Source organism: Phacochoerus africanus, chromosome 4, assembly GCF_016906955.1.
Source record: "Phacochoerus africanus isolate WHEZ1 chromosome 4, ROS_Pafr_v1, whole genome shotgun sequence".
In the NCBI taxonomy this organism is placed as follows: Eukaryota; Metazoa; Chordata; class Mammalia; order Artiodactyla; family Suidae; genus Phacochoerus; species Phacochoerus africanus.
The window spans coordinates 58,576,814-58,601,807 of record NC_062547.1 but is presented as its reverse complement, the minus strand read 5'-3'; the positions used below and the strand labels follow the sequence as shown (position 1 = coordinate 58,601,807).

At 46.6% G+C, this 24,994-nt stretch overlaps 1 protein-coding gene and 3 non-coding genes across 5 annotated transcripts; 2 read left to right on the top strand and 2 right to left on the bottom strand.

Annotated features, from left to right (window-relative positions):
- Nucleotides 1-1,109: 1,109 nt before the first annotated feature.
- Nucleotides 1,110-1,182, bottom strand: TRNAT-UGU (transfer RNA threonine (anticodon UGU)). The gene has a single exon. It is a non-coding gene; the product is annotated as a tRNA-Thr (tRNA).
- A 2,140-nt stretch (nucleotides 1,183-3,322) lies between these two features.
- On the bottom strand, nucleotides 3,323-14,858 carry TRIM7 (tripartite motif containing 7). 2 transcript variants are annotated; one of them, XM_047776402.1, is made up of 8 exons: nucleotides 14,787-14,858; nucleotides 14,018-14,684; nucleotides 13,405-13,500; nucleotides 8,916-9,146; nucleotides 8,047-8,069; nucleotides 7,410-7,525; nucleotides 6,875-6,910; nucleotides 3,323-4,751 (listed from the first exon to the last, which is right to left on the bottom strand). In XM_047776402.1, exons 2-8 carry the CDS (start codon nucleotides 14,534-14,536, stop codon nucleotides 4,240-4,242), a joined length of 1,533 nt encoding a protein of 510 aa, XP_047632358.1. In that variant the 5' UTR covers nucleotides 14,537-14,684; nucleotides 14,787-14,858; the 3' UTR covers nucleotides 3,323-4,239. The 2 variants fall into 2 exon arrangements, with proteins under 2 accessions (XP_047632358.1, XP_047632359.1); XM_047776403.1 differs by lacking the exons at nucleotides 14,018-14,684; nucleotides 14,787-14,858 and adding an exon at nucleotides 13,914-13,966 and having other exon boundaries at nucleotides 3,979-4,751.
- Nucleotides 14,859-17,030: 2,172 nt separating this feature from the next.
- TRNAA-UGC (transfer RNA alanine (anticodon UGC)) lies at nucleotides 17,031-17,102 on the top strand. The gene has a single exon. It is a non-coding gene; the product is annotated as a tRNA-Ala (tRNA).
- A 462-nt stretch (nucleotides 17,103-17,564) lies between these two features.
- On the top strand, nucleotides 17,565-17,637 carry TRNAK-CUU (transfer RNA lysine (anticodon CUU)). The gene has a single exon. It is a non-coding gene; the product is annotated as a tRNA-Lys (tRNA).
- The last annotated feature ends 7,357 nt before the right edge of the window (nucleotides 17,638-24,994 follow it).

Genomic DNA, 24,994 nt, shown 5'->3' with positions numbered 1-24,994 from the left:
ACCCCCACTAATATGCTGACCTTCTCTCTGATGGATTTATGCTGCTAACAGAAATCGAACGTACAAAAGGAGCTAAATCCTCAGTGAACGATGGGAGCCCTGCCTAATGGACAGAACCAGACTCGCTGGAGGTCTTGGGCGCCCTCCCGCCGTGGCTTTCGTGGGCATTACCCATCCCAGCAGCCTTGGCAGAGACAGGGGCGTGACCATGCCCCGCCGCACCATCCCAGACCGCAGGAATCCTCTCTCCAGCGGATGGGGACCCTCAGAAAAGCCCTGAATGAGTCGCTGTCTCCACGTGAGCACGGGGATGACTCCGAGTAGCGGTCTAGGTTGGATAGGGTTCGAAAATAGAACCTGGGCGGGGTACACAAGAGGAGAGAAAAACCACTCGCCAGACCCTGGGTAGTCGCCCAGAAAGGGAGAGTGAGGTGGGTGAGGTTCGTGGCAGCGGAGGGAACCGCTTTCTTCCCTTACACGAGCCCGCTACCATTCAAAAAGCCAGGCTTTGCATCAAGACCCGAACGGACTTGACTCCACACTGGCACATTCCGGCACTCGCGCGTCCTGGACTCACGGGATTCTCCAACCTCTATGTGCCTGCCCTCAATATAAAGCGGGACTGCAGGGACTAATGGCAGGATAGCAGAGGGTTAAATATAACCCCACTCCCTACTAAAACAGTAGATTCTCAAGTGTGCGGAGGTCGGAGGGGGGGGCATTCAGAGGTGGTCCCAACGCAAAAAAAGAAGAATCAGAGACCAGGGCAAGCCCCTTGCGCAAGCGGAGCGACAGGAGGGAAACAGAAAGACCCGCCACGAACTCGCGGAAAGGACGCGTAAAAGGAAACGAGAAAGTGGCCGTGGGGAAGAAGGTGCTATGGGCCAGCTGAGACTGTGATCTCAAGGCCAAAGACGCCGTGGGTCGGGGTCTTCGAAAGATTAGGCGACGGGAGGGAGAGACTCATAAGGAGCGAGCACTTGTGGAGCAAAAGCAAACAGCTCTGCCAGTGTCGAGCCTTTCAGCGTGGCGGAAATTCGACTTGGGGAGTGCACTACCCTCTCTTCCACCCCTTTTTTTCATAGGGGTGGAAAAACAAAAACGGAAGAAGGCCCCAGCGAGATTTGAACTCGCGACCCCTGGTTTACAAGACCAGTGCTCTAACCCCTGAGCTATGGAGCCAACTGCAAGTGGAGTTTCTGCGCACAAGCAGTTGACACTGCTCTGGTCGACGCGCAGCCGCAGACAATTTCCTAGAAGAGCTAAGTGACAAGAGGCGGGGCCCGCGCCCCTCCGCCAGTGAGCGTCCGGTCAGGCTACCGCCACCTCACCAGCGACTTTACTGAGTGTCAATGTCACGGCCTGAGAGGCAAATCCTTGGAGGGAGCCTGGCCGCACGAAGGCTGGGAGAGATAGGGTGAGGGCGGGGCGCGCTTCGGTAGAGGCGGGGCCTCTGGTGGGCACAATACACCAAAGATTCCCGGTCCTCCGCCTGGCTGGGGCTCAGGGAAGAAGACCTGTTGAGATAGGTACGCTGCTTATTGCGTAAGAGAACAGGGCTCCAAGGTCGGGGTTCTGAGGGAAGGACTAGAGGAAGGGTGTCCACAGGCTGTCCTGAGAGGAATCCAGTTCTGGGCTGGTAAGAGGGGGATCAGAAGGGAGAGGTTGGTCGAAAATGGTGGGAAAATTAGAAGGTCGGTATGTCAAGGAAGGGATCACGACTGGGGCCCCTAGCCCCTACCGCAACTTTAGGCAAAATTAAGAAAAGGCAACCTTTAGGCCTGCCTTGGACTTTGGGAGATTTGGTTCCATCAATGTCCCCAAAAGGGCCCACAGGGCAAAGAGCAAGGAGAAACGCTTAAAGTCCAGGTGATGAACAGAAGCCCTAACTCAGAAATGATCAGAAAGTGTGCTTTTGGTTAGTGGAACTTGGTCTGGTGGCCCAACTTGCCTTTTGGTCCCTGGAAGGCCAGATGACTTAAGTCACTGGTGGCTAAGCCAGAGGAAGTTTCCCAGGTGCCCTCCACTCTAGAAGATGAGGAGTGGTGTAAAGATCTGGTGTCAAAGATGTGAGTTTTCATGTCTCAGCACCTCACAAGGATCTAGGACCAATGAATGAGTAGAGTCAGAAGAAACCCAAATTAGGCAAACCATTGCTCTCAAAGTTCTAGAGATCTCAGAGATCTTATGATGGTCAAAGGATGGGAGAGGAAAATGCACACAGTGTCACACCAACACTGTGACATCCTAAGTCACTACGCCGCCCCGGTGACCAAGAGAAAACATCTCTCTTACTGTCCACCTGTAGTTGTTAAGTAACTATTGTTACCTCTCTTCAGATATACTGAGATTTATGCAGTTATTCTGCAAAATCTTACATATACAAGTCACATTTACAAACACAAAAGCTGAAAATAAACACACAGACAGCTACCCCTGCAGTGCCCCGACCTGATCCTACAGGCATCTCTGCAGTCACTCTACCTTCTGTGACCTATAATGTATTCAGCACTGTTGTTAGATGGATATAACAGTTAATTGTGATACTCAATCCAAAAGCCATATAAGCCCAGATAACATTAGGGCTTGATGATAACATTAGGCAGTTTAATTAGTAAATGAATGTTAGCAATGGATTTTCCTTGTGGAAATCGGTGGTATTCAAATACATGGATTGGCTACAGTGTTCTCGATATGTCAATACAAGATTTACCCTCTGGGATGCTGCTGTAGACTGGACTCTTAAATGGTCCTGTCCCCAGCCCAAAGGACACTGGATTCTGATGGCTTGGTGCTATGTCCACTGGGTCTGCCTCTAGAAAACATGTCATGCCTGCCCGACAAGACCCTTGTATGCAAAATATGCCTTAAGCATCTTAGACACTAAGCATGGTAACTCCATGATGCTTGCAAACCAGACTATTCCATTGTCACTGTCTAAGTAATTCTGTGTGGCACAGAATTAGGTCTGAGACTTGCTTTTATCTAGTTGGGTAGCCAGGTAGTGGGGAAAGGAAACCTTTAACCTTCATATAAATATGGTGGCTAATGTTTTACAACAATAAATCAATAATTGGGTGTGACCATACCGACTTAGGTCTGTTTGCACCTAATCCCTATGTGCATGCTCATAAATGCCCTCTCCAAAATCCACATGTCCCTGCCCCTCCTCATTCCTGAGGTCTGAGGTATAAACACACATGCACGAGTTCCTCACACACATAAACACACATGCTCACCCAGTCTGGCAGAAACCCTTGCTCATAATTGTGCTCTTGCACTCAGACTGGGGGAGTCAAGAAAAGTCAAGGCACTCTAGAAATGAGCTCACATATGTAATTCCATCTCCCCATACCTCCTTCCTGGTGAGCAAAAAGCAGGGAAGAGCCCACCTCCACCCACTCAGAAACCCAGCCACATAGAAGCTGGGGAACAATTAGCCAAGGGAATAACACCCACCAGGACCCATGCTGAGCAGGACTTGGCACAGGGTCCTCTGCTGTTGGAATACATTTGGGAAGCTCCCAAAAGGGTCTGTCAGGGTTATGCTTGTGCCCTGCGCATTTCCATAAAAGTGTCGGTTGCTTCTATAAAATTGTAAGTACTATCTTGTGTTTCAAAATTCCAGAATTTGGTCTCCTTACCTAAAGGAGACTGTACTGTGGCACTTGAAAAGAGTGTAGGCAAATGTAAGAACATGGGGCTGTCACAGTGGCCAAAGATGTACATACACTCTGTCATCAGGCTAAGGGGTGGTGGACGCCAGCAATGCTCATGTGCTGTTGTCCTGGGCTTTTTCCTCATGTACAGATCAAGGGCCTCCTTCCAGTTCTGGCTTAGATTCCCTTCTGAGATGGGAGTACAGTGCTCCTCACTAAATAGACGACTTTATCAGGCCGGATAGATCCAGGTCTCTGAGGGCAGAGCTGGCTGATGACAAGAAGGCAAAGCTGAAGTAGTCATGAAGCTGCTCCCTTGTAACAGGACAACACAGGGTTTGGTTTTATTACATGGAACCAGAAGACCTTCTGAGTTGGGACAGTGATAGGAAGCACCTCTGATGGAGTTGGGCTCCTGTTCTCATCCACCTCCACCTCACAGCTCAGGCCAAATCCACATGCCCACAACAGGTAGAGGACAGACAGCAGGGTCCAAGGCATCTCTTCTGCTCAGTTGACCTCAGAGCCCTTTTTCCCAACGACCCAATCTCATGTCTTTGATGTTGTGAGACAGTGCCCCTCAAGGCCAGATTCGCAAATAGGTGCCAGTGGAACAGACAGAGAAAAGGGGGAACACACGTTCTTGGAAGTTGACGCGGAAGGTGTAGATATGGCGCATGTCCTCTGCAGCATAGAAGGACACGGCCCCCACCTCTAGGTCCAGGGCTACACGCACACGGGACAGGTGCCCACAGCTGAGGGGCGTTCGTTCAGGGCTGGTCACCGCCCAGTACTGCCCGCAGTTGAGCTGCAGCGCCCAGACGCCCTCCTCAGGTGTGAAAGGCGTGAGGCCCTTGCGGCGCACGCTTTCACGGGCCACGCCAAAGGCCCAGCCGTCCTTGGAGCCCACTTCCACCTCCCAGTGGTGCCGCCCGGAGGAGAAGCCGCAGGATGCCAGGACTCGAGTGTTGGTGTCGAAGCGACGCGGGTGGCTGGGCAGATCCTGGGCCCGCTGTCCAAGGCGCACGCTCTTAAGATCCAGAGAGAGGATGAGGCGGGGGTTGGCCGTGTCGGGGTCCAAGGTCAGCTCCACTATGCGGATTGGCGTGAAGGAGAGACGTCGGTCCCATGCAGGCCCCTTGCCTGGCTACCCCTGCTCCACCGCCCCCTCAATAAGTACGTGTTGGGAGCTTGGGGTAAATAGATACAGAATGTTGCCTTGGGGATGGATTAGTAATGGGATCCTGCTGTGTAGCACTGGGAACTCTATCTAGTCACTTGTGGTGGAACATGTGGTGAGAAAAAAGAATGTATACATGTAAGTGTAACTGGGACACCATGCTGCACAGTAGGAAATATATATATATATATATGGGAGTTCCGATCATGGCACAGCGGAAACTAATCTGACTAGGAATCATGAGGCTGCAGGTTCTATCCCTGGCCTCACTCAGTGAGTTAAGGATCCCGCCTTGTGGTGAGATGTGGTGTAGGTTGCAGACGCTGCTCCTCGGATTCTGTGTTGCTGTGTCTGTGGCCATAGCGCAGGCCGGCAGCTGCAGCTCCCATTGGCCCCTTAGCCTGGGAATCTCCATTAGCCACAGGTGCAGACCTAAAAAGCAAAATAATAAATAAAATTTTTTTAAAAATCAGCAGAGCTTCCATGCCTGCCCCCTTGCATCTTTCACAAGTGTCCTATCCTAATAAATCTATTTCTTGCCTATCAAAAAAAAAGAAAAAGGAAAAAATATATATACAAATAAGATTTTTTTTAATTATATAATAAATTTCATAATCTTAAAAAAAAGTATGTGTCGAAATCACATACAAATACAATTTATGAACCTGATTTGGATGTCCAATAAAACATATTGACAAATCCAATTTAAAAGACAATTGGGGAATTTTGGACACTGGATACTGGAAAGAATTATTAAGTTTTTAGTTATGATGATGGTTTTGTGTTTATGCTTTTTTTAAAGTCTATCTCTTTAGAGACAACATACTAAGATATTTATGGGGATGATAGTTATCTGTGATTTGCTTCAAAATAATCCAGTGGGAAGAAGTGGGTAGGGCTGTTTATGAAAAACACTGGCCACAAGTCAGTAACTGCTGAAGGTATATGAGAAGTATATAATATTTGTTATGCTCTTCTCTCTACTTTGGTATATGTTTGACAGTTTCCATAATAAAAAGTTAAAATATGCACACTTGCTGTAAGTACTACTATGTTCCAGATCTGTTCTAGGCCCTGGAAATCCCACAGTGGAGTATCCCTGACTCCTTTTTGGGAGGAGAGGGAGGAAAGACAATACATGATGGAAGGATCAGGAGAGCAGGCTGTAATTTCAACTAGGGGAGCCAGGGAAGGCCTCACTGAAAAGATGCATTTGAGCAGAGACATAAAGGAGATGTAAAAGTCATACATAGGGTTGTCTGGGGAAGGGTGTTCCAGGCCGTGGCATAGCCAGGGCAGTGCAAAAGCCAGAGGCGAGTGTGTGCTTGGTACATTCCAGGAGCAACAGGGCAGGTGTGTGGCTGCACAGAATGAATCAGGGGAAGAGGGTGCAGTGAGGCCAGACCCCATTGGGCCTTGAAGACCACTGCCAGACTCCAGCCTTTACTGAATGAGGTGAGCAAGGCTGTTGCAGGGTTCTGAGCAGAGAAGGGACATAGGACATAGTCTGACTCAATTGGTTTAGATTCTTCCCAGGTAAGATCTGACTTAGCTCAGTCATCAGGAATATGTGCTCTCCCTTCCCCTTGGTATTAGATCTCACTCACCCCAGAGCTCTGCAGGAGTCAGAACCACCTCCCTTCCTGTGTTCAGTCTCTTCCTGCTTCCCCTCACACACACACCCCCCCCCCCAATACACACAACCCCTGTCCCCAGGAAAGGCCTCCATCTGTCTGGGAGTGGGAATAGGGAAGAGAGACTTGTCCAGGTGACTGACAAGCCCTCCCCAATCCCAAAGTGCAGGACACTCTTGCTCTGGAATGATGCATGGTTTATAAGTCTGCAGGCCTCACTGTCGCTGGAGGGAATCAGAATTATGAGGATGAGGGAGAAAGGGCAATGGATGGCAGAGCTGCTGAGGCAGATGGGCAGAAGGAACCAGCTATGCACAGAGCCCAGGGAGACAGTCGCTGGCAGGGAGTGGATCTCTATGTGGCCATATGACAGGTACTCACTGTCACAATAACCATCATACCTTTTTCCTCTTTCTCCAGCTCTCCTCGAAGATCCTCTGAGGGGGAGAAACAAAGCAGGGTGTGCATGAATGACATGGGAGATTTCTATCTGCCACTGTCAGTAACTCTACCTCCTTGACATTTGCAGCCTCACTGGCCCCCTCACTCCCCAGATACCCTAGAGTTGATGGGCAGGTTCTGGGCCAAGCATGGGGATTGGGAGGGGAGCAATATTCTAGCTCTACCTCTCCCACTTCCCCCTCTTTTGCCTACAGCTATCCTGAGGTGAGCTCTCCCTCCTCATTCCTCTTTCTGCCCCCAACGCCCCTCCACTCTTTCTATCCTCAGGGGGATCTTTGTATCCTGGGGTGGGGTAGGGAATCTAAATAAATTAGCCACCAGAGCCTCCCCACACTAGTCTATCTTTAACATACTCTAGTCCCTGTTTTATCACACAGCTTCTGGAAAGGCATATCCTCAGGATGCAAAACCACCAGAAACACACCGCCATCACCATCAGGACTGCATGGTCCAGCCCCACACACAGGTCTTTACCTTTGAACTTCTTGAGCAGCCCTTTTAAGACAAAGGTCTTGAGGGAAACGTTCCAGACTTTATTCTTCATCTCAGAAGACACTGTGGTTGGCTTGGGGGCAGGCACATTGCTGCACCTGCAGGACAAAGACCCTGAAGAAGGCCCACAAACTCTGTTCCACTCCCACTGGGTTTCACAATTAGGACAGTGAGGTCTTCTGGGTGGGGAGAGGTGAAAAGGAAAGCCTGACCCTGTGCCAGAATACCCACCTTTTTGAAGCAAACAAAAAGCACCTGGGTAGGAGTTCCCATTGTGGCACAGCGGAAACGAATCTGACTAGTATCCATGAGGATGTGAGATCGTTGCCGTAAGCTGTGGTGTAGGTCACAGATGCGGCTTGGATCCAGAGTTGCTGTGCCTGTGGTGCAGGCCAGCAACTGTAGCTTCCATTCCACCCCCTAGCCCAAGAACTTCCGTATGCTGTGGGTGCAGCCCTAAAAAGCAAAACAAAAAACAAACAAACAAAAAAAATAAGAAAAGCAGTGGAGGGGGATGGGATCAGGAGGTGAGAGGTTAGGAATGGAAATGAAGAGAGGAAGTTCAGAGGAAAAAGAAGAATCAGCCTAGAAGACCCAAGGAACTGTTAGGTCCACTCACTTGCTTAGGGTGTTTTTGAATTCCTGGAAAGAAATATGAGAGAAAAAAAAAAATCAGCATTCACCTTTGAGAAAATAAAGCTGGTCCCTTGCCCTGCTTCCAGAGGAATAAGCAACAAACAGGTATGTCACCCATCACTGCCTGCATGGGCCCCCAGGTGGCAATGGCTTCCAGATATAGCTGGCCGCTGGGTATCTCATCAACAAGGTCGACCCCTCAACCCAGCCCACACCTCTGCAAATGTGCTCCCACTACAAATGTGCTAACATTACAGCATCGTTACAGAATCATTACTGGATTCAAGCGCTAGGTCCCTGCCTGTACTTTCAACATCACCCAAGACAAGCAACAGCCCTTATGTAACAACTGATCACTCAGACTAGTGCCTTTTGCAGGGGGCGCCGAACCTACTGAGCGAGGCCAGGGATAAAACCAAGTCCTCATGGAGTTGGGGTTCCCTACCACTAAGCCACAGAGGGAACCCCCAGAATATTGCCTTTTAAATGGCTATTCTTGACCCATTTGTGACTTATGAAGTTTATGTGGTGGGTTGTGACAGTTTTAGAAGGAAATAAGATAGAATAGAAAACATCGAAGTAGAATAGAAAACGTCGAAGTACATCACATGTAGTACTGGTAAGTGTTATTTTCTGAGACTTTTGTCCCAAGTGTATGAATAAATTGTATGGTATATTATTGTGGATCATGGCCAAGAAAGTTTTATCACATCCCTTTAGACCCCTAACCTCAGGAAAGTCAGGGCTTCGGACCCTTTCAGCTTCAGATTACGTGACTCTGCTAAACTCATGGGATCTGACTCTGCTCTCACTGCCATTCTTGATGCCTTAGGATACATGATTCAGACTCACCTGGAGAAAGTCAAGGTCAGGCTTGCAAGTTGTCTCCTGGATCTGGCTGCTGAGTTTGGAGAGCTGGGCAATCTCATCCCCAAGCTGGGCCAGGTTCTCATTCTGCTTCTGTGTCACCTCTCGGGATATTTCCTCCAGGCGGCCCAGGAGCCGGCCCTCCTGCTCCACCAGGAAGGCCCGCAGAGCCTGGAACTCTGCTCCTACCTTTTCTCGCTCGGCTGCCATCTGTTTCTGTCCCAGGAGAGAAGTCCAAGAGGGAAGGGGTTGTGGGTATTCAAGACCCAGCATTTGGACAGGAGCTTCTGAGCCATCCCACAGGACAGAGTTCCATTCCCCTCATTGCTCAGGAGTCAGAGACTCACCCACACATGCCCACCATGAGCATGCTCTGGAGAACAGTATGGAGGTCACTCGAAAAACTAAATATAGAACTGGATCAAAATACTATATGATTAAGCAATCCCACTCCTGGGCATATATCCAGAGAAAACCATAATTTGAAATGATACATATGCTTCACTGTTTACTGCAACTCTATTTACAATAGCCAAGACATGGAAGCAGCCTAGATGTTCATCCACAGAGAAATGGATAAAGAAGATGTAGTATAGGAGTTCCTGTTGTGGCTCACAGGTAACAGACCTGACTAGTATCCATGAGGATGCAGGTTTGATCCCTAGGCCTGCCCAGTGGGTTAAAGGGTCTAGCGTTGCAGATGCCTGGAGCTGTGGTGTAGATCACAGATGCAGCTTGGATCTGGCATTGCTATGGCTGCAGCACAGGGCCACAGCTGTAGCTCTGATTCAACCAGATTCGACCTAGCCTGGGAACTGGGAACTTCCATGTGCCACAAGTGTGGCCCTAGAAAGCAAAAAAAAAAAAAAAAAAGATGTGGTACATAGATACAATGCAATATTAGTCATAAAAAGAACAAAATAATGCCGTTTGCAGCAAACATGGATGGATCTAGAGATTGTCATATTAAGTGAAAATAGGTCAAACAGAGAAAGACAAATATGTCGGTTATAGGTGGAATCAAATTTTTAAAAATGATAAAAGTGAACTTATTTACAGAATAGAAATAGACCTACAGATCTCAAAGTCAAACTTATGGTAGCCAAGGGGGAAAAGTGGGAGAGACGATAAACTGGGAGTTTGGCACTGACACATACACACTATTATATGTAGAATAGATAACTAATAAGGACCCACAGTATAGTACAGGAAACTCTACTCAACATTCTGTAATATTCAGTTCTCAATATTCATGTATATATGTATGATTGATTCACTTTGCTGTACACCTGCAACCAACACAATGCTGTGACTCAACTATACTCCAATAAAATTTTTACAAAAAAAAATTTTTAATAAATAAAAATCCCACCTCTGAGCACACAGCAGCCTCAACACACGCTTTCCTTTCCCATTACAGATGCGCCCATGTGTCACTTTAGATCTGGGCTCTCCCATCAAACTGGGGCACTTCAGATTCACCCCAGAACTACCCAAGGCTGCTGTTTCCTCATTTGAAAAGTGGAATGAATAATTTAGTGCCTCCCTCAGTCAAGACAGGCCTGCAGAGGCCCAAGTGGAGTCACTTATGCTAAGCCCCATGTCACCGAAGAAGCCTTATTTACTGTTTTGGTTCTCCCAAAAATGTTATATTAATCCAGCCAATAAGGAATCACCTGGAGTTCTCTTATGGCACAATGGGTTATGGATCCATTGTTGTCACTGCAACAGCTTGGGTCACTGCTGTGACACCAGTTCGATCCCTGGTCCAGGAACTTCCTCATGCCAAAAACCATCAGCGTTTGTTCAGTAATCTGCCTGATAAACCCCTGCCATCCCCTGCAGGGAAAGCAACCAATTCACTTCCCCTCACCCCTAGTTTGTTTGTTTGTTTGCGTGTTGGCCATGCCCACTGCTTGCAGAATTCCCCTGCCAGGGATTGAACTTGGGCCCAAGGTAAATCCCCCAACACGATTTTGCCTAGTACAACTTCTTTGTTCCTGCTCCCTCTGCCTATAAAACCTCTTGCCTTGTATAGCTCTTCAGAACTTCTTTCTTTCTGCAAGGGGGGGGGGTAATGCTGCTCGATTTATGAATCATTGAATAAAGCCAATATATTTTTTTAATTTACTCAATTGAATTTTGTTCTTTAAAGTATCACCCCCTCCAACTTTCACTCCTCACTTGACTTCTTTCTAAAGAGTACCTTTCCTGGTTAGCAATTATAAAAGTAATACATGCTTATAATACAAAACCTGGAAATTCAGAAAAGTAGAATGAAGGAAGAAAAATCAGTGCCTGTGACCAGAAGTAAGGTCACACCCACAATGACATAAGTGACAATATGCTGTGTGCAAGCTTCATATTCTTTTCTTTTTTTCTGAGCCAGTGCAGTGACAATGCCTGATACTTAACCTGCTGAGCCACATGGAAACTCCCAAGCTTCATATTCTATTTTTTCCATTATCACTATCCACAGGATTTTCACTCTGTGTTCTCAGACACAGACTCTTCCTTCTGATCCTCTTGATTCTATAAGTGAACACATGGGAGGGACTCTGCATGATATAACAAGCAAGGCCTCTCATGGCCAATAAGAAGGATTCCATCCCTCTAGGACAAGCTCAAATATCAAAGTTCCTCTTCCCTGAAAACTCTAGAGGAGGAATGGATGGCTGGAAGAGAAGACTGTAAAAGGGTTCTGAAGTCAGGACATCCGGGTTCAGGTCATAGCTCCCCAGTCTTCAGGACATTGGGCAAGCAGGCAGAGGCAGCACAGGGCATTTTATAGGTGTTTAACTCCCTCAGTGGGTACATTCTCATCCCATTTTACAAATGAGGAGACAGAGACCACAGAGGCGGTTGAAGTAAGAAGCCAGAAGTCTAATTAAGGAGTCTGACCCTAGAGTCTGAACTTCTTGCAACTACAGCATATGGTCTCCTGAGGAAATAACATAAGTGGAATAATATTTGCCAAAATATTCTAAATCAAGTTTTCCATTCCTGGCCATATTGACATTTGGGGCCAGATAATTCTTTGTGGTGGTGGACTGTCCCATGCATTACAGGATATTTAAGCAGTACCCTGGCCTCTACAAGTAAATACCAGTAGCATCTCTGCCCCAGTGTTGACATTGCCAATGTCCACTAGGGGCCACAATTGCCAACAGTTCAGAACCACTCCTCTAAATGGTAAGAACATTTTCGAATAAAAATATTCATCCTCCTTGTTATCATAGCAGCAATAGTTGTTTCACTGAGCGGGTATTTTGTAATAATAAAGGGTGTGTGGGCCAGGGGGTGGGGGATGTGGCTGGGTGGGTGTTGGCAGAGGACCCAATAGAAAGTGCTAAGCAATGTCATGGGGCATGGGGTCAGAAACCATGAAGCTGCCAAAGATGTGGAGGACCCTCTGGGTCATGGATGTAGGACAAGAGCCAAAGAGCCACACAGTTACTCCTTTTTCCAGCAGAGGAGGATGGAAGTCTGGAGGGACAAGGGGTGAGCGCTTCCTTATGGAGGGAAGTAAATGATCAGAAGAGAAAGCCTGAGATGTACATGGGCTGGCAAGTGTACCAGATGCAGTTCAGGGTCAGGAAAGGACCCAGGGGCATCTGAACTCTGGGTCTTCCTCTTCACTGCACTCCTCCTCCCCTTAAGAATAGGTGGTTCCTCTCCCTCCATTTTCCAACTCCAGAACTGAACAGCCCCGCTGTAACTGGTCCTAGTAGCTCCTTTCATTCTCTTAACTTATATGTTGAGCTAGGAACTGAATTTTCGAGATAGAAAAAGACAGTTAACCATGTTTGGCTACCATAATCAAAATGAACCCCACTTCACACTCCTGTTCTACTTCAAGGAAGATAACATATTACCACAAGCCACCAGGGGCGCTGGGCACAATCGCCTGTGGAAAACCCAAGTCCCCCAAACTCCTGCCCTCTTCTGGGTGGGGAGCAGCTTTGCCATCCCCTCCTCAACCTCCAATGCCCTCTCCCCTAGTCTCAATTTCAAAATCTAAAGAACTCTAAAAAATGAAAAGTTTTTTCATAACTTGTTTGGTGGTAAAGCATTACCTAGACTGACAGGCTATATATTTTCTGCTCCCACTTAGTATGACTATGCATATGTTTCTCTACAGAAATGCTAATATATTTAATTACAAGATGCTCCACAAACCCTAACTGGGATGTTATGCAATATTAGGGGGACTACACATCCTGATTCACTGGGATAGTTTCAGTTTAAGCCAGCTGTTCTAAAAAGAACTATTTTAGTACTCCCTTTAGCTCTCAAAAGCTCTGTTTATACAATAAATTACACAGTCACCCTATGTAGTATGCGTTCCATTATATTTTTAAAATCCATCTCTGCTGTTCCACAGGCACTCACTCCAAACCACACACACAGAGTCAGGCTGGTGGGTGGCCTTTTGTTGTCACTGGGGAGCCAACCTGGGGGTTGCCCTGCTCACCAAGAGCTCCTTACTCTCCTTCTCTTCGGTGGAACGAAAGGCCTCATAGTCCTCCAGATCCTTCTTCAAGACCTTCAGCCTGGACTCCAGGAGCTCCTGTGGGAGAGTGAGAAGGGAGATATTATGGGGAGAGGATTCTAGAAGCCCCCACATGTGCCTTTCTGAGCCGTCCAAGAGAAAGGGAAGGCCCTATTCATTGAGGAGGAAGAGGAAACTGCAGGGGTGAAGCCATCTCTGGACGTCAGGATGATACAGTGTGCATAGGCTGTACAAAGGAGTACGGGGCAACTGCAGGGTGACCCCAAAGGCCCCAGCGTCTCACGTCCTCAAGACCATCTGTGCACAATCCAGGCTGAAATACAAGTCCCCCAGAAGCCCAACCTGGCTAGTCCTCTCTTCCTTTCCTCAGGGCGGTATTGGTGGTGCGAGGGTGAAAGAGGGAGAAACGTCCTCGGTCCTGTAGCCAATGCCAGGCAGCGTGGGATAGGAGGAAAGAAGCAGGGGCTCACCTGGGCCTTCCTCCTGGCCTGCCTGTCGTCTGCACTGAGCGTTCGGGAATGCAGAACGGGGATTGGGGGTTTCAGGGACCGGTGGGGGTGGGGTTTCCGCTCACCTTGGCCTCCTGCACCGCCTCGTCGAGCGGCAACACTGCGTGAGCGCGGTGCTCGCGAGCGCGGTCGCACACAACGCAAATGGCACGTCCGTCGTCCTGGCAGTAGAGCTTGAGAGGTTCGCCGTGCTGCGCACACCCGACGGACACAGCCTCCAGGGGCCCGCGTTCCCCCGGCGCGGCAGCTGGGAGGCTGAAGCGCCGCAGCAGTGTGGCCACTGCGGCCAGCTGCCGGTTGGGCCGTAGCTGGCCGGGGCGCGCAGGCTCGCGACACTGCGGGCAGGGCAGCGAGCAGGGCAGAGAGTAGGGCAGCGTGCGGGACACGGTAGTGGGCCCCGCGCTCGGGCGCTCCCAGCAGCGTGCAATGCAGGCGCGGCAAAAGCTGTGGCCGCACTCAACGGACACCGGCTCACGGAAAAGCTCCAGGCAGATGGAGCAGGTCGCCTCGCCCTGCAGCTCTGCCGCCAATGCCAGTGCCTCAGCCCCGGCGCTCGGGCCGGTCCGCGGCCCCACCGCCGCCATGCGCGCCCTCAACGCACCCAACTTCGCGGCGCCCGGGAAGCTACTGGACTTTGCAGTACACCGCCCACGAACGCCCACTGGGAGAGGAAGGGCGGGGTTGACGCCGGCTGGCCGAGACTTGAGCTGAGGATGCGCCAGGCTGGAAAACCTGAGAGGAGGGTGCGCGTGGATGGCGGGCTAGGCAGCACAGGGCGAGGGGATCTAAGGGCAGGCCAGTGGCCTGCGCTCCCACTTTGTCCCCCTTCAGTACCCTGCCTTGGCCCGCGTCCTGCTGCGTCCCGGGGCTCCCTCTCTCAGTCTCTCCTTTCGCTCAGCCCTGACGCAAGCCTGTCTAGGCCTCCCCAGCCTGACCCAGTCAGCGGTGGAAAACAGGCTGGGACAGGTGGAAACACACCCCCCCCACCTGGGCGCCACTCCCAGTTGCTGCCTGAGGCGGACAAACACAGCTGGCCAGAGGCCCTGGCTCCCGGACCACAGTGTCAGATTCCCGGAGCGCAGGTTTGTCCCCGCCCTGTGCTCAGCTAAATTTAGGGTCTGGAACTTGGCTCTTGACCCCCACCCCCAATCGTGGCCTTTTATCTACTTCTGTGGCTACCTTTCCCGCGATTGTATTCCCCTAACCCTTGTATATTCTTTATTTTTGTTAAGCAAGTAATATATTTTCAATCAATTTTCGCTCTTTATTTGATGTTACAGCCCTCCCCCCCCAAAAAAACCCCTATCCCCTATTGTCTCAATTCTACAGCCCCTCCCTAGAGTTGCCGATATTATTTGCCCCCCTCCGCTTACTCCCTCTGAAGGACATTTGGGGCAGATTTTATTCCCCAACCTCTTCAGAAACCACTCTTGTGACCACAGCGATTCTAACCCAAAGATGAAGACTCCTTCTCTGGCCTTATTTCCCCTCTCCTCTGATACTTCCTCCTTCCTGACACCCTTTCTCAGGGCCTTCCAGGATTCTGTACTCCTTGGCTCTCCTCCCACCTCCACGGCCTCCTACCACCTTCTTGGCCACCGCTGTGGTTTCCTCCTCCTCTCCCTGCCCTTGCTCAGTCCTTGGACCCCTGTCTATACTTACTCCTTTGTGATCTCTTCCATTTTCTTGCTTGAAAGACCTTCTCCACTTCCACAGTACAAATCCCCAGCCCAGGTCCCCCTAGGATGCCTAGCTCTCACATCCAACTCTCTGGACGGCATCTCCAGATGTAGCGTTCTAAGGGGGTGGGGGTTGTCACACACTCAAGTTGTGCATACTGTATTTCTAGTCTGTGCACCCACACACTCTTCCCACAGCCCTCCTCACCCCATCCCATTTAATAGCAACTCTGTACTTCTGGGTGCTCAGACCAAAACTGGTGAGTTCTTTGAGACATCCCAAGAGAGGAGAAATGTGCAGGCCTCACATCCAGTGCTCAATATCTCCTCACACTCTCACCTCCTCCAATGCATCATCTGCCATAATTTGATGATCACAACAGTTCTCTCCCCTTCTGCCCAACTCCCCTGCCCTATTTCTCTAACCAGCTGTGAGAACAATCCTTTTAAATTGTTAAGTCAGATACGGACCCTCCTCCGCTGAAATCCTCTGGTGGCTCTTACCTCTCTCAGAGTAAAAGTCAAAGTTTAAAGACCCTACTCGTTCATCCTCTGCATCTCCTGCACACAGTCTCTCCACCCTCATCTCCTATCACTCTCCCCTGCCACATGGACCTCCTTAGTGTTCCTGCAGCAACATGGCAGAAAGACCCTATCTCAGGGCCTTTGAACCTTGGACCTCTCTTTTCCCAGACACTTGCATGGCTCACATCCTACCTTCTTCAAGCCTTGTTTCAAGTGTCACCTTCTCAAAATCACACGTTACTACATTCTCTTCCCATCGCTGGCTCTATTTTCTCTCCAGCACTCTACCGCCTTTGGAATGTGAGCTGTCAGAGGGAATGGACTATGTCAGATTTGTTTATAGCTGGACCTCCAGGTTTTTAGAGCAGTTCTTATACATAGTACCGATCGGTAAACTTTTTTTGAATTGAGTTAATTTAAATGGGGCTCAAAATTCAAATATACAGAGTGGTTCACAGGAGCCCCAGCCCCTTCCAATTCCAAGAAATCAACTTTGCAATTCTGAATTATTTTATACAAATATAATATATTTTACTACACTCCCCCCTCTTTTTCTTTAACAAATGTAGCATCCTACATTCAGTCTGGCTTTCATTTTTTCAGCTCACAGTTCATTTTGGGGCATCGTGCCAGATGATTTTCCCTTTATCCACGGCTGCCCTCAAGTGCTTAACCTGGCTCTATGCTCCCCTCGGGCGTTCTTCCATCGAGGCCTGGTGGCCTGGAGTCAATAGAGGACGCTGAAATAGCTCGAGGTGTTGCCCACCAAGCTTCGCAACCACTAGATTGTCGCGTCTGGCGAATGCCATTCAGTCACTCGCGCCCTGAGCTTATAAACGGGTAAGGGAGAATAGAGAAACAATCAGCAACGCCTGGGGATGTAGCTCAGTGGTAGAGCGCATGCTTTGCATGTATGAGGCCCCGGGTTCGATCCCCGGCATCTCCAGTGCTGATATGCACTTATTTTCTCTCTACGCTACTGGAATTGTGAAACGCACAGTGTTCGCTAGAGCCGAGGAAGGACTCTAAAGCGCAGGTGGGATGGGGCGGTGGCGGCCCTCAAGTACAGTACCTAGAATCTACATTTAAACTCCGGGCCAAAAAAATCATAGGGGCGAATTTATGGATGGGAAGATTCTCACGTTTTTCCTCCTCTGAGCCGTGCGTCTCTCAGGAATGGAAAAAGGGCTAGGTCGCTGTCAGAAAAGGGCAAGCAGGAAACGAAAGGAAGAGGGAAGGACGGCAACTAAAGCAGAGAGAGCGGAGTTTGAGTTTTCCAGGCTGCCAAGAATTCTCCGTTTAGTGGCCCGATTCTCTTCAAACAGAATCCAACTTTTAAACTTATAGGTAGATGCGGCCGGCCCGAATCCTACCTTGAAGTAAATATTGTTAACACGGCCCCCCGCGGGCCCGGCTAGCTCAGTCGGTAGAGCATGAGACTCTTAATCTCAGGGTCGTGGGTTCGAGCCCCACGTTGGGCGCAGGCGCACTTTTGTTCTCAGAGAAAAGATGAACTCCCTTACGTAAAAGTAAAGCAATCCTATGTTACAAATCTCCAGTGTGTACTACTGATTAATTCATTTCATCACTTATGTACTACTAAGGTAGCTTTACTTATTTATTCATTTTTGGACGAGTCCTGAGTATTCTGATGCTCCCCGTCCAGGGACCCAAACAGCCACAGCAGGAACCAGAGCCACAGCACTGACAACGCTGAAGGCTTAACCACTAGCCTGCCCAAAATGAGTTTTTAAAACATCTTTTGAGTAAGTAATACCGTACTGTTCAAAAATTGAACCATCTTTGGAATAGATAAGTAATAAGATTCTGCTGTATAGCACTGGGAACTGTATATAGTCACTTATGCTGGAGCGTGATAATGTGAGAAAAAGGAATGTATATGTGTATGTGTGACTGGGTCATCTTGCTGTACAGTAGAAAATTGACAGAACACTGTAAACCTGCTATAATGGAAAAAAATCATTTAAAATTTAGACCTTTTTTAAAAATTAAAAAATAAAAAATCACACAGAGTCTAATAGATAAGGAGTGAGAAAAAAAGAACCATCTATAAAAATATTCAGTGAAAAGAATTTAACTTCCATCCTCCCTTCTTAGGTGACAGCTTTTGTGTCTACGCACATAATCTTCCAGAGTTTTTAAAAGCAAATATATTTCTATTCCCCCATTTTACACAAAAGATAATTGCATCTCTGTTATATTTTGAAAACCTACCTTTGAGGACATACAATGTTTCCTCACTCTTTTTTGCGGCTACATAATATTCCACATAGATGAACCCTAATTTGTTTCACAGATCACTTACTGATGATACTTGTAATTTCCTATCTCTTGCTATTACTATCAATGCTGCACTTAATAAGCATGTAGTGTTGTCACTTTACACTTTTGCACTTGTATCTGTGGGGCAAATTCCCAGAAGATTGCTGGGTCAAGGTTTATATGCGTTTGTACTTTTATAGAAATAGGCAATATCCAGGCTAATATCCTGGATCCTACAGGGTAGTATTACCTCCCACCAGTCATGAGTGAAATTGACTGTTTCACCCCTCCCTTGGTGTCAAGGGGCTGCTTTAATAACAAACCTAGCATGTGACTGTTCCCAGACTGTTCCCATTCCCTTAACATTGGCAGGGTCCTATAAGACATTATCTTTGCAGGGCCCACTGGGTATTACCTAGAAGGGAAAGAGGCTTTCCTTTTGCCCCTCGGAGGAGCATACTTGGACAAAAGATTCTGAAGATTACAGTATTACTCTAATTTATGGTTTCTAATTCAATTCTCAAGGACAACATAGTTTTTTTCTCTTTTTAGGCCTGTATCTGTGGAGGCCATCATGATTTCTTTACTTGCAAACCCATGACACCTTTGGAAATGCCTGCTCAGTTATTTTTTTACTCAGCAGATTTTCGCCCTTCGACAGAAAGACTCCAAAATATATAAGAAATTTAATTCATATGTGACTTTCTATTTGGTCTTGGTGTCATATGGGCATATATAAATTATTAGATCATACATGAAACTTGTAAAGTGGTCTATATTAATGATTATATATAATTTATAGGTAAATTATTAATCACCATCCACTTGAATATTTTTATTTAAAAACCTCATTTGAAACAAAATTATCTCCAGGTTTAATATATTCATGGCTATATTCTAATTAGTCTAAAAATACTCTAGTGTCATCACTTCCTTTTACAGTCACTGGTTTCCTTTTACTAGGATTGACAAAATCATTCTCTTATGGTCTGTGTGGCATCAGGAGAGATGGTTCAATCACCATCAAGCGCTCACCCCATTATTTTATTGCTGCTTATATCATATGACATTGGTTTAAGAATGTAAGTCTTCCCAGAAAAAAGGCAGGTCTCAGTCACCTGGGGAATGTAAATTTTGGGTAAGGAGGAACACAAAATATCAACCAGAGCAAGCTAATTCTGGAGGACCGCCTGCAAAAGGAAGAGTGGCCAAAAAAGATGACCCAGAATGACCTGCTCCTCTATTTTGTGTCAGGACCAACTGGATTAAAATCACTAGATATTTTGGGAAACCCTCTCTGCTGTCATTTGAGATGTTTAGTTTCTAAGGGCAAGGAGGAGTCTTTTAAATATGGAAAAAAATGCATATTTCTTTTGTGGTTAATATTTAATGTATTACAGTTGCAAATGTTAAAGTCTAGTTTTTCTCAAAGTATTAAATATAACTTACAAATAATGTTGTTTTTCTTGTAAAGCTACAAATTTTTCAAACAACAGGAACAACCCCTTTCACTGGTTCTTTCATAAATTTAGGTCATCAAAGGCATCATCCTGAACATCTAAGCCACTGGTGATATTCCCTTAGACATTTCAAATTAAAATAGACTTTGTCTGAATTTTATCCATTTGTGGTGAGGTGAGGGAGGCACTGATCAAGTCACAAAGCTGGAATCTAGAGCTAATGTCTGAAACTCAATTGGTGCTGCAGCTCCCTGCCTTAACCATCAAACTACAGCACTTGAAAAGTCCAGGTATATTGCTTATTTGTAATTTTCTGAATGAACATATGTGTTCATTCATTAGTCCTTAAAAACTCCATATTGTATTGAAAATATAAGATCCAGTGTTCTCCAGTCATGCAAACAAAACCAGCAATTGTATTGAGTCATCAAAATGCAGATCCAAGGAGTATAGATGTGGCTTCTTAGCCTCCAAGGCTTCCCTCCTTCCTTGAATCCACTGAGTTTACTCCTACTTCAGGGGCCTTTGATCTTTCTGCTCCCTCCCAAAGATTGGAAGCCTGGCTCTTTTTAATCTTCCCGACTCAGCTCATTGTCACTTTTCCTCTTCTAATACATCTTTCCTGGCCCATCTTTCTAATACTGTCCTCTGCCTGCCACTTTATCAGATCGTTCTCATTCATTTTCTTATCACTCTCTGAGAATTTGTTTTTGGTTCTTGGGGGTTTTTTTTGGCAGCGTGCGGCTTGTGGAAGTTCCTAGGCCAGGGATATAAACCATGCAGCAGCAGCGACTGGAGCCTCTGCAGTAACATCACCTGATGCTTACACCGCTGAGCCACCAAGGAACTCCTATTTGTTATTTTAATTGCCTATCAGAAGGTAAACATCAGGAGGACAGGGACCTGGTCTTTTTCACTGCAACATAAATGAATTAATGAAGTTTCCTTTTAATAGGGCAAATTATAGGTTTGCTGCAAGGATGCAAAGGAGTCAATGTATGCCCAGCACCCAGAACAGTTTCTAGTCTACAGTAAGGATCCAATTCCCAAATCCCAATTAATGGGATTTGTAGTTACTAATATTACTGCCTAACCCTGAAGTTTTAGAGTAACAGAACAAACAGGGAAGGGGAGATGATCAGTAAAGGGACTATAGGAGTTCCCATTGCGGTTCAGCGGAGACGAATCTGACTGGGCTCCATGAGGATGCAGGTTCGATCCCTGGCCTCATTCTGCAGGTTAAGGATCTGGCTTCACGGGAGCTTGGTGTAGGTCTCAGATGCAGCTCGGATCCAGCGTTGCTGTGGCTGTGCTCTGGTTGAAGGCTACAGCTCGGATTCGACCCTTCGCCTGGGAACCTCCATACGCTGCAGGTGTGGCCCTAAAAAATAAACAAAATAGAGTGACTATAGAAGGATAGTCTGTGACATCTTCGAGGATAAAAAGAAAAGAGCAAGGGAGGTGGGAAGTGGTAGAGGTAGAGCTAAAACAGGAATGGTGGTGTTTTCATAATACCTTTTCTCTAATTTTTTAAAATATTGTAGTTGATTTACAATTTGTGTTAATTTCTGCTGCACAGCAGACTCAGTTATACATACATTTATACATGTACACATATAAATGTGTATGTGTATATGTATATATTATTATTATTATTATTATTTTTTTTTTTGCTACATCTGAGGCATGTGGAAGTTCCCAGGCCAGGGATCCAAACCACAGTGCAGTTGTGACCTACACCACAGCATTGGGGTCCTTAACCCACTGCACTACAAGGGAACACCCATATATATTCTTTTTCATATTCTTTTCCATTATGGTCTATCACAAGATATTGAATATAGTTCTCTGTGCCATTTAACAGGATTTTTTTAGGTTTTTTTTTTTTCTTCAGATTGAAAGTATTTATTTATTTATTTATTTATTTTTTATGGCCATCATGTGGCATATGGAAGTTCCTGGGCCAGGGACTGAACCCAAGCTTCAGCTGCGACCTTCACAGCAGCTGTGGAAATTCGAGATGCTTTAACCCTCTGTGCCTCTGTAGCCACTGGAGACAGTACCACCACATTCTTAACCCATTGCAACACTGGGAATTCCTATTTTTAAAAAATTGTATTAAATGTATTAAATTTTCTAATAAAAGATTTAAAAAATAAAGCAAAAAGTAATACAATTACTTTTGAGTGAGAGATTTAGGTAAATAATTTCCTAATGATGAGGTTTATTTGAAAAAAAAAAGTAAAGATCTAGCAAACCTATAATCAAACAGAACTCTCAATATAAGCTTACATCCTTTATGAATTACGCTAGGGTAATTCAGAAGTGGGGGAGCCAGGGACCTTTGGCCCCATGCATGGTCCTGGCACCCAGATTTGGCTCTTTTCTTTTACTCTTTCAACTTAAAGGGGAAAAAAAATCAAGTTCCTTGAACATCCTCCTGCATCCTAGAGCAGGAAAAATTATAGATAGGCCTGAAGCGTGAGTTGCCAGGAAACAAGGGTGCTTTCAAACTGTCAATGGACAATGCTAGAAAGGACATAGGGGCAAATTTTAAGGGATAAAACTTATCTGATAAGCAGCTACAATTTAAACATCAAAATGATAATAATTTTAGTATTAATTGAAACAAGATGATTCTAGGAAAGCTGTTGAGCCCTACTGATAAGTTAGCAATAAATGTATCCCCAAAGAAATATGACGCACATGAGACAGTTTCCTGGGGAGTTCATTGCCCAGCCTGCAGGTTCTTCAGTGTTAATTGTGTTGCACTGGATTTGTTTACTGTTCCCCAAGGAAGACAGATGAGAGCTCTTATGTTAGCTGAGGTGCAGACCACAATCCACCTGAAGAAGAGCAGCAAGATTGAGTACCAGTCCTGGCCTCCTAGAGTCCTGGGGCCCCCAAAGAGGCCAGCTTGGAGGAGATGCAAGAGACACTCTGGCAGTCTGGAGCCAGGGATGTGGGAAGGGTACTGACACACCTCAAATCTGTCAGTAAAACATAAGGGGAAAAAATTGGGTAAGCAGGGGAAACTCTGGGAGAATTCTTCCAAGAGGGGTCCAAAATTCTTCACTCCTCACTTATCTAGGGCTTCAAGTTCCATGACTGGACTCTGGCCTTCTTAGTTAGGTTTACATCTGTAAAGTCTGGTAAGGCATAAACATAGGTATAAAAGAGCAATGATAAAGAGACAGCATGATATTGTGTGTGTGTGTAATTTATTTAAATTACAGGCGGCCTAACAAGTTTTGTCATCACTGGGCTATGCTTTGTGTGCATTTAAGATGTGTGAAACTTTACAGAGAATTTGATTTACCGCTTTGACGCTTTATTTACCTGACTTTCAAGTTTAACATAAGTCCTGGGAAAGAAGTTGCCTCACACATATAAGTTGGCCCCTGAGATGTATGAGAGCGTGAAGCCTATTTTCTAGGCGTAGAAGCAGGTGTCTAGAATCTGCTAGACGGTTCCAGGCGTAGAACCGTGTCCATCTCTGTTGACATCTCTCCCGCCAGGAACTCTGGAGTGGGGACCTCAGGCACCGCTGGTCTAATTCTCTGGAGCCTTCGCTGCCTTTTCGCCTTGACCTCTGGTGCGGGTTTCCCAACACATCTGTCGCGTCTCACAGGCTGGAAGCAAGTGAGGGTCGGTGAAAAAGGTGGCTGACCGAGACACCTCTGGAGACAATGAGGGTTCTTTTCACTGTTCCGCAGTGCCGCTCAAGACACATCGGACAGTGCGGTAAATGCCAGGTGGATCTGCATTGGGAGACGCGATGGGAACCTGAGCTAAGACGCCACCTGGAGGAGCTTCAGAGGACAGGTTGGGAGATGAAGGCTGCAAGTGAAACCAGTCAGGGTAGAAAAAGTCAGACTCCTTCGCAGTGATGTCGGTAACGTGGAGGCTGTCGCGAGCACCCAGCGGGAGCCCTTCACCAGCAGTACATTGGAGAACCAGGTGCTTTCCCGGCGGTGCTTACTTGAAATTTTCTTGGTGCCCGATTTCGTTTCCCATTCTCCGTCCTTTAGCTCCATCGTCTACTACTTTCTCTACCTCACGCTTCCTCACCTTATGTGATGTGTCTGTGCCTCAGTGGCCTCACCACTGTAAACTGGGAAACAAGAATTTTACCTAACAAGAATTTTTTTTTAGGTTCCTCTGAGGTAGCACCTACAGCAGGAGACACACTCAACATGATGCGATAAATGGTGTGGTTTTAACCACTGCCATCTTTCCTGGGAACACTCCTCCCCCGCCTAACTTCCGCTATCCATTTCCAATTCACTCCTTATTGTACTCTTTAATATTTCATTTGCCATTGAGTGGCGTTCCACATTTTGCTGCCTTTCAATCCCCTAGGATTGTAAGTTCTGTGAAAGCAGGCTTTAATGACACAGCTCACCTTCTTTTGCAATACAGACCTATATCTGTCGTATACTATCTGAAGGGAACTGGTATTAGATTGTAAAAGACATGAGTATGGATAAAATTGTAATACATTATGTATACATTCATGCATATACATTGCAGCAACAAATGACAGAAGTGAACAAAAGACTAACTTGTTTCCCCTCAGGGATCTTGGGTATATTAGGCAATCATGATAACCACTACACTACAGAAATCCACTGTAGTCTGGCCTTTCATATATCCTATGGGACTTATGGTCATAGTTTTTGCCCAGATCCTCCAACCCCTACCGTTAGGTCAGAGACCTTGGAATTACTCTGCCCTGGAATACTGGTCCCCTGGTAGCCCCATTTAACAGTGTTTACCAACCCATTAGTGGGTTGTGAAATCAGGTAAGTCCAGCAATTAAAATAAAATAAATTTTAAAAAAGGGAGTGAGTAAAAGCAGTGGGCCTCACAAGAGGAAAGGTGAAAAGTGGCTTGAGACTTGGTAAAAGCCCTCTCCATTATCTCTTTCTTCCACAGAGACAGCTGCAGGGTATAAATTTTCGCATAATTTGTACTCTGTTGACACTTATGATCTAAAGAATTCAAAAACACAAAATACATTCAAAGTATATGAGATTTGAATATATTTTCGTCAAAATGTAAATTAAATATGAACAAGCAACAACAAAGTTAA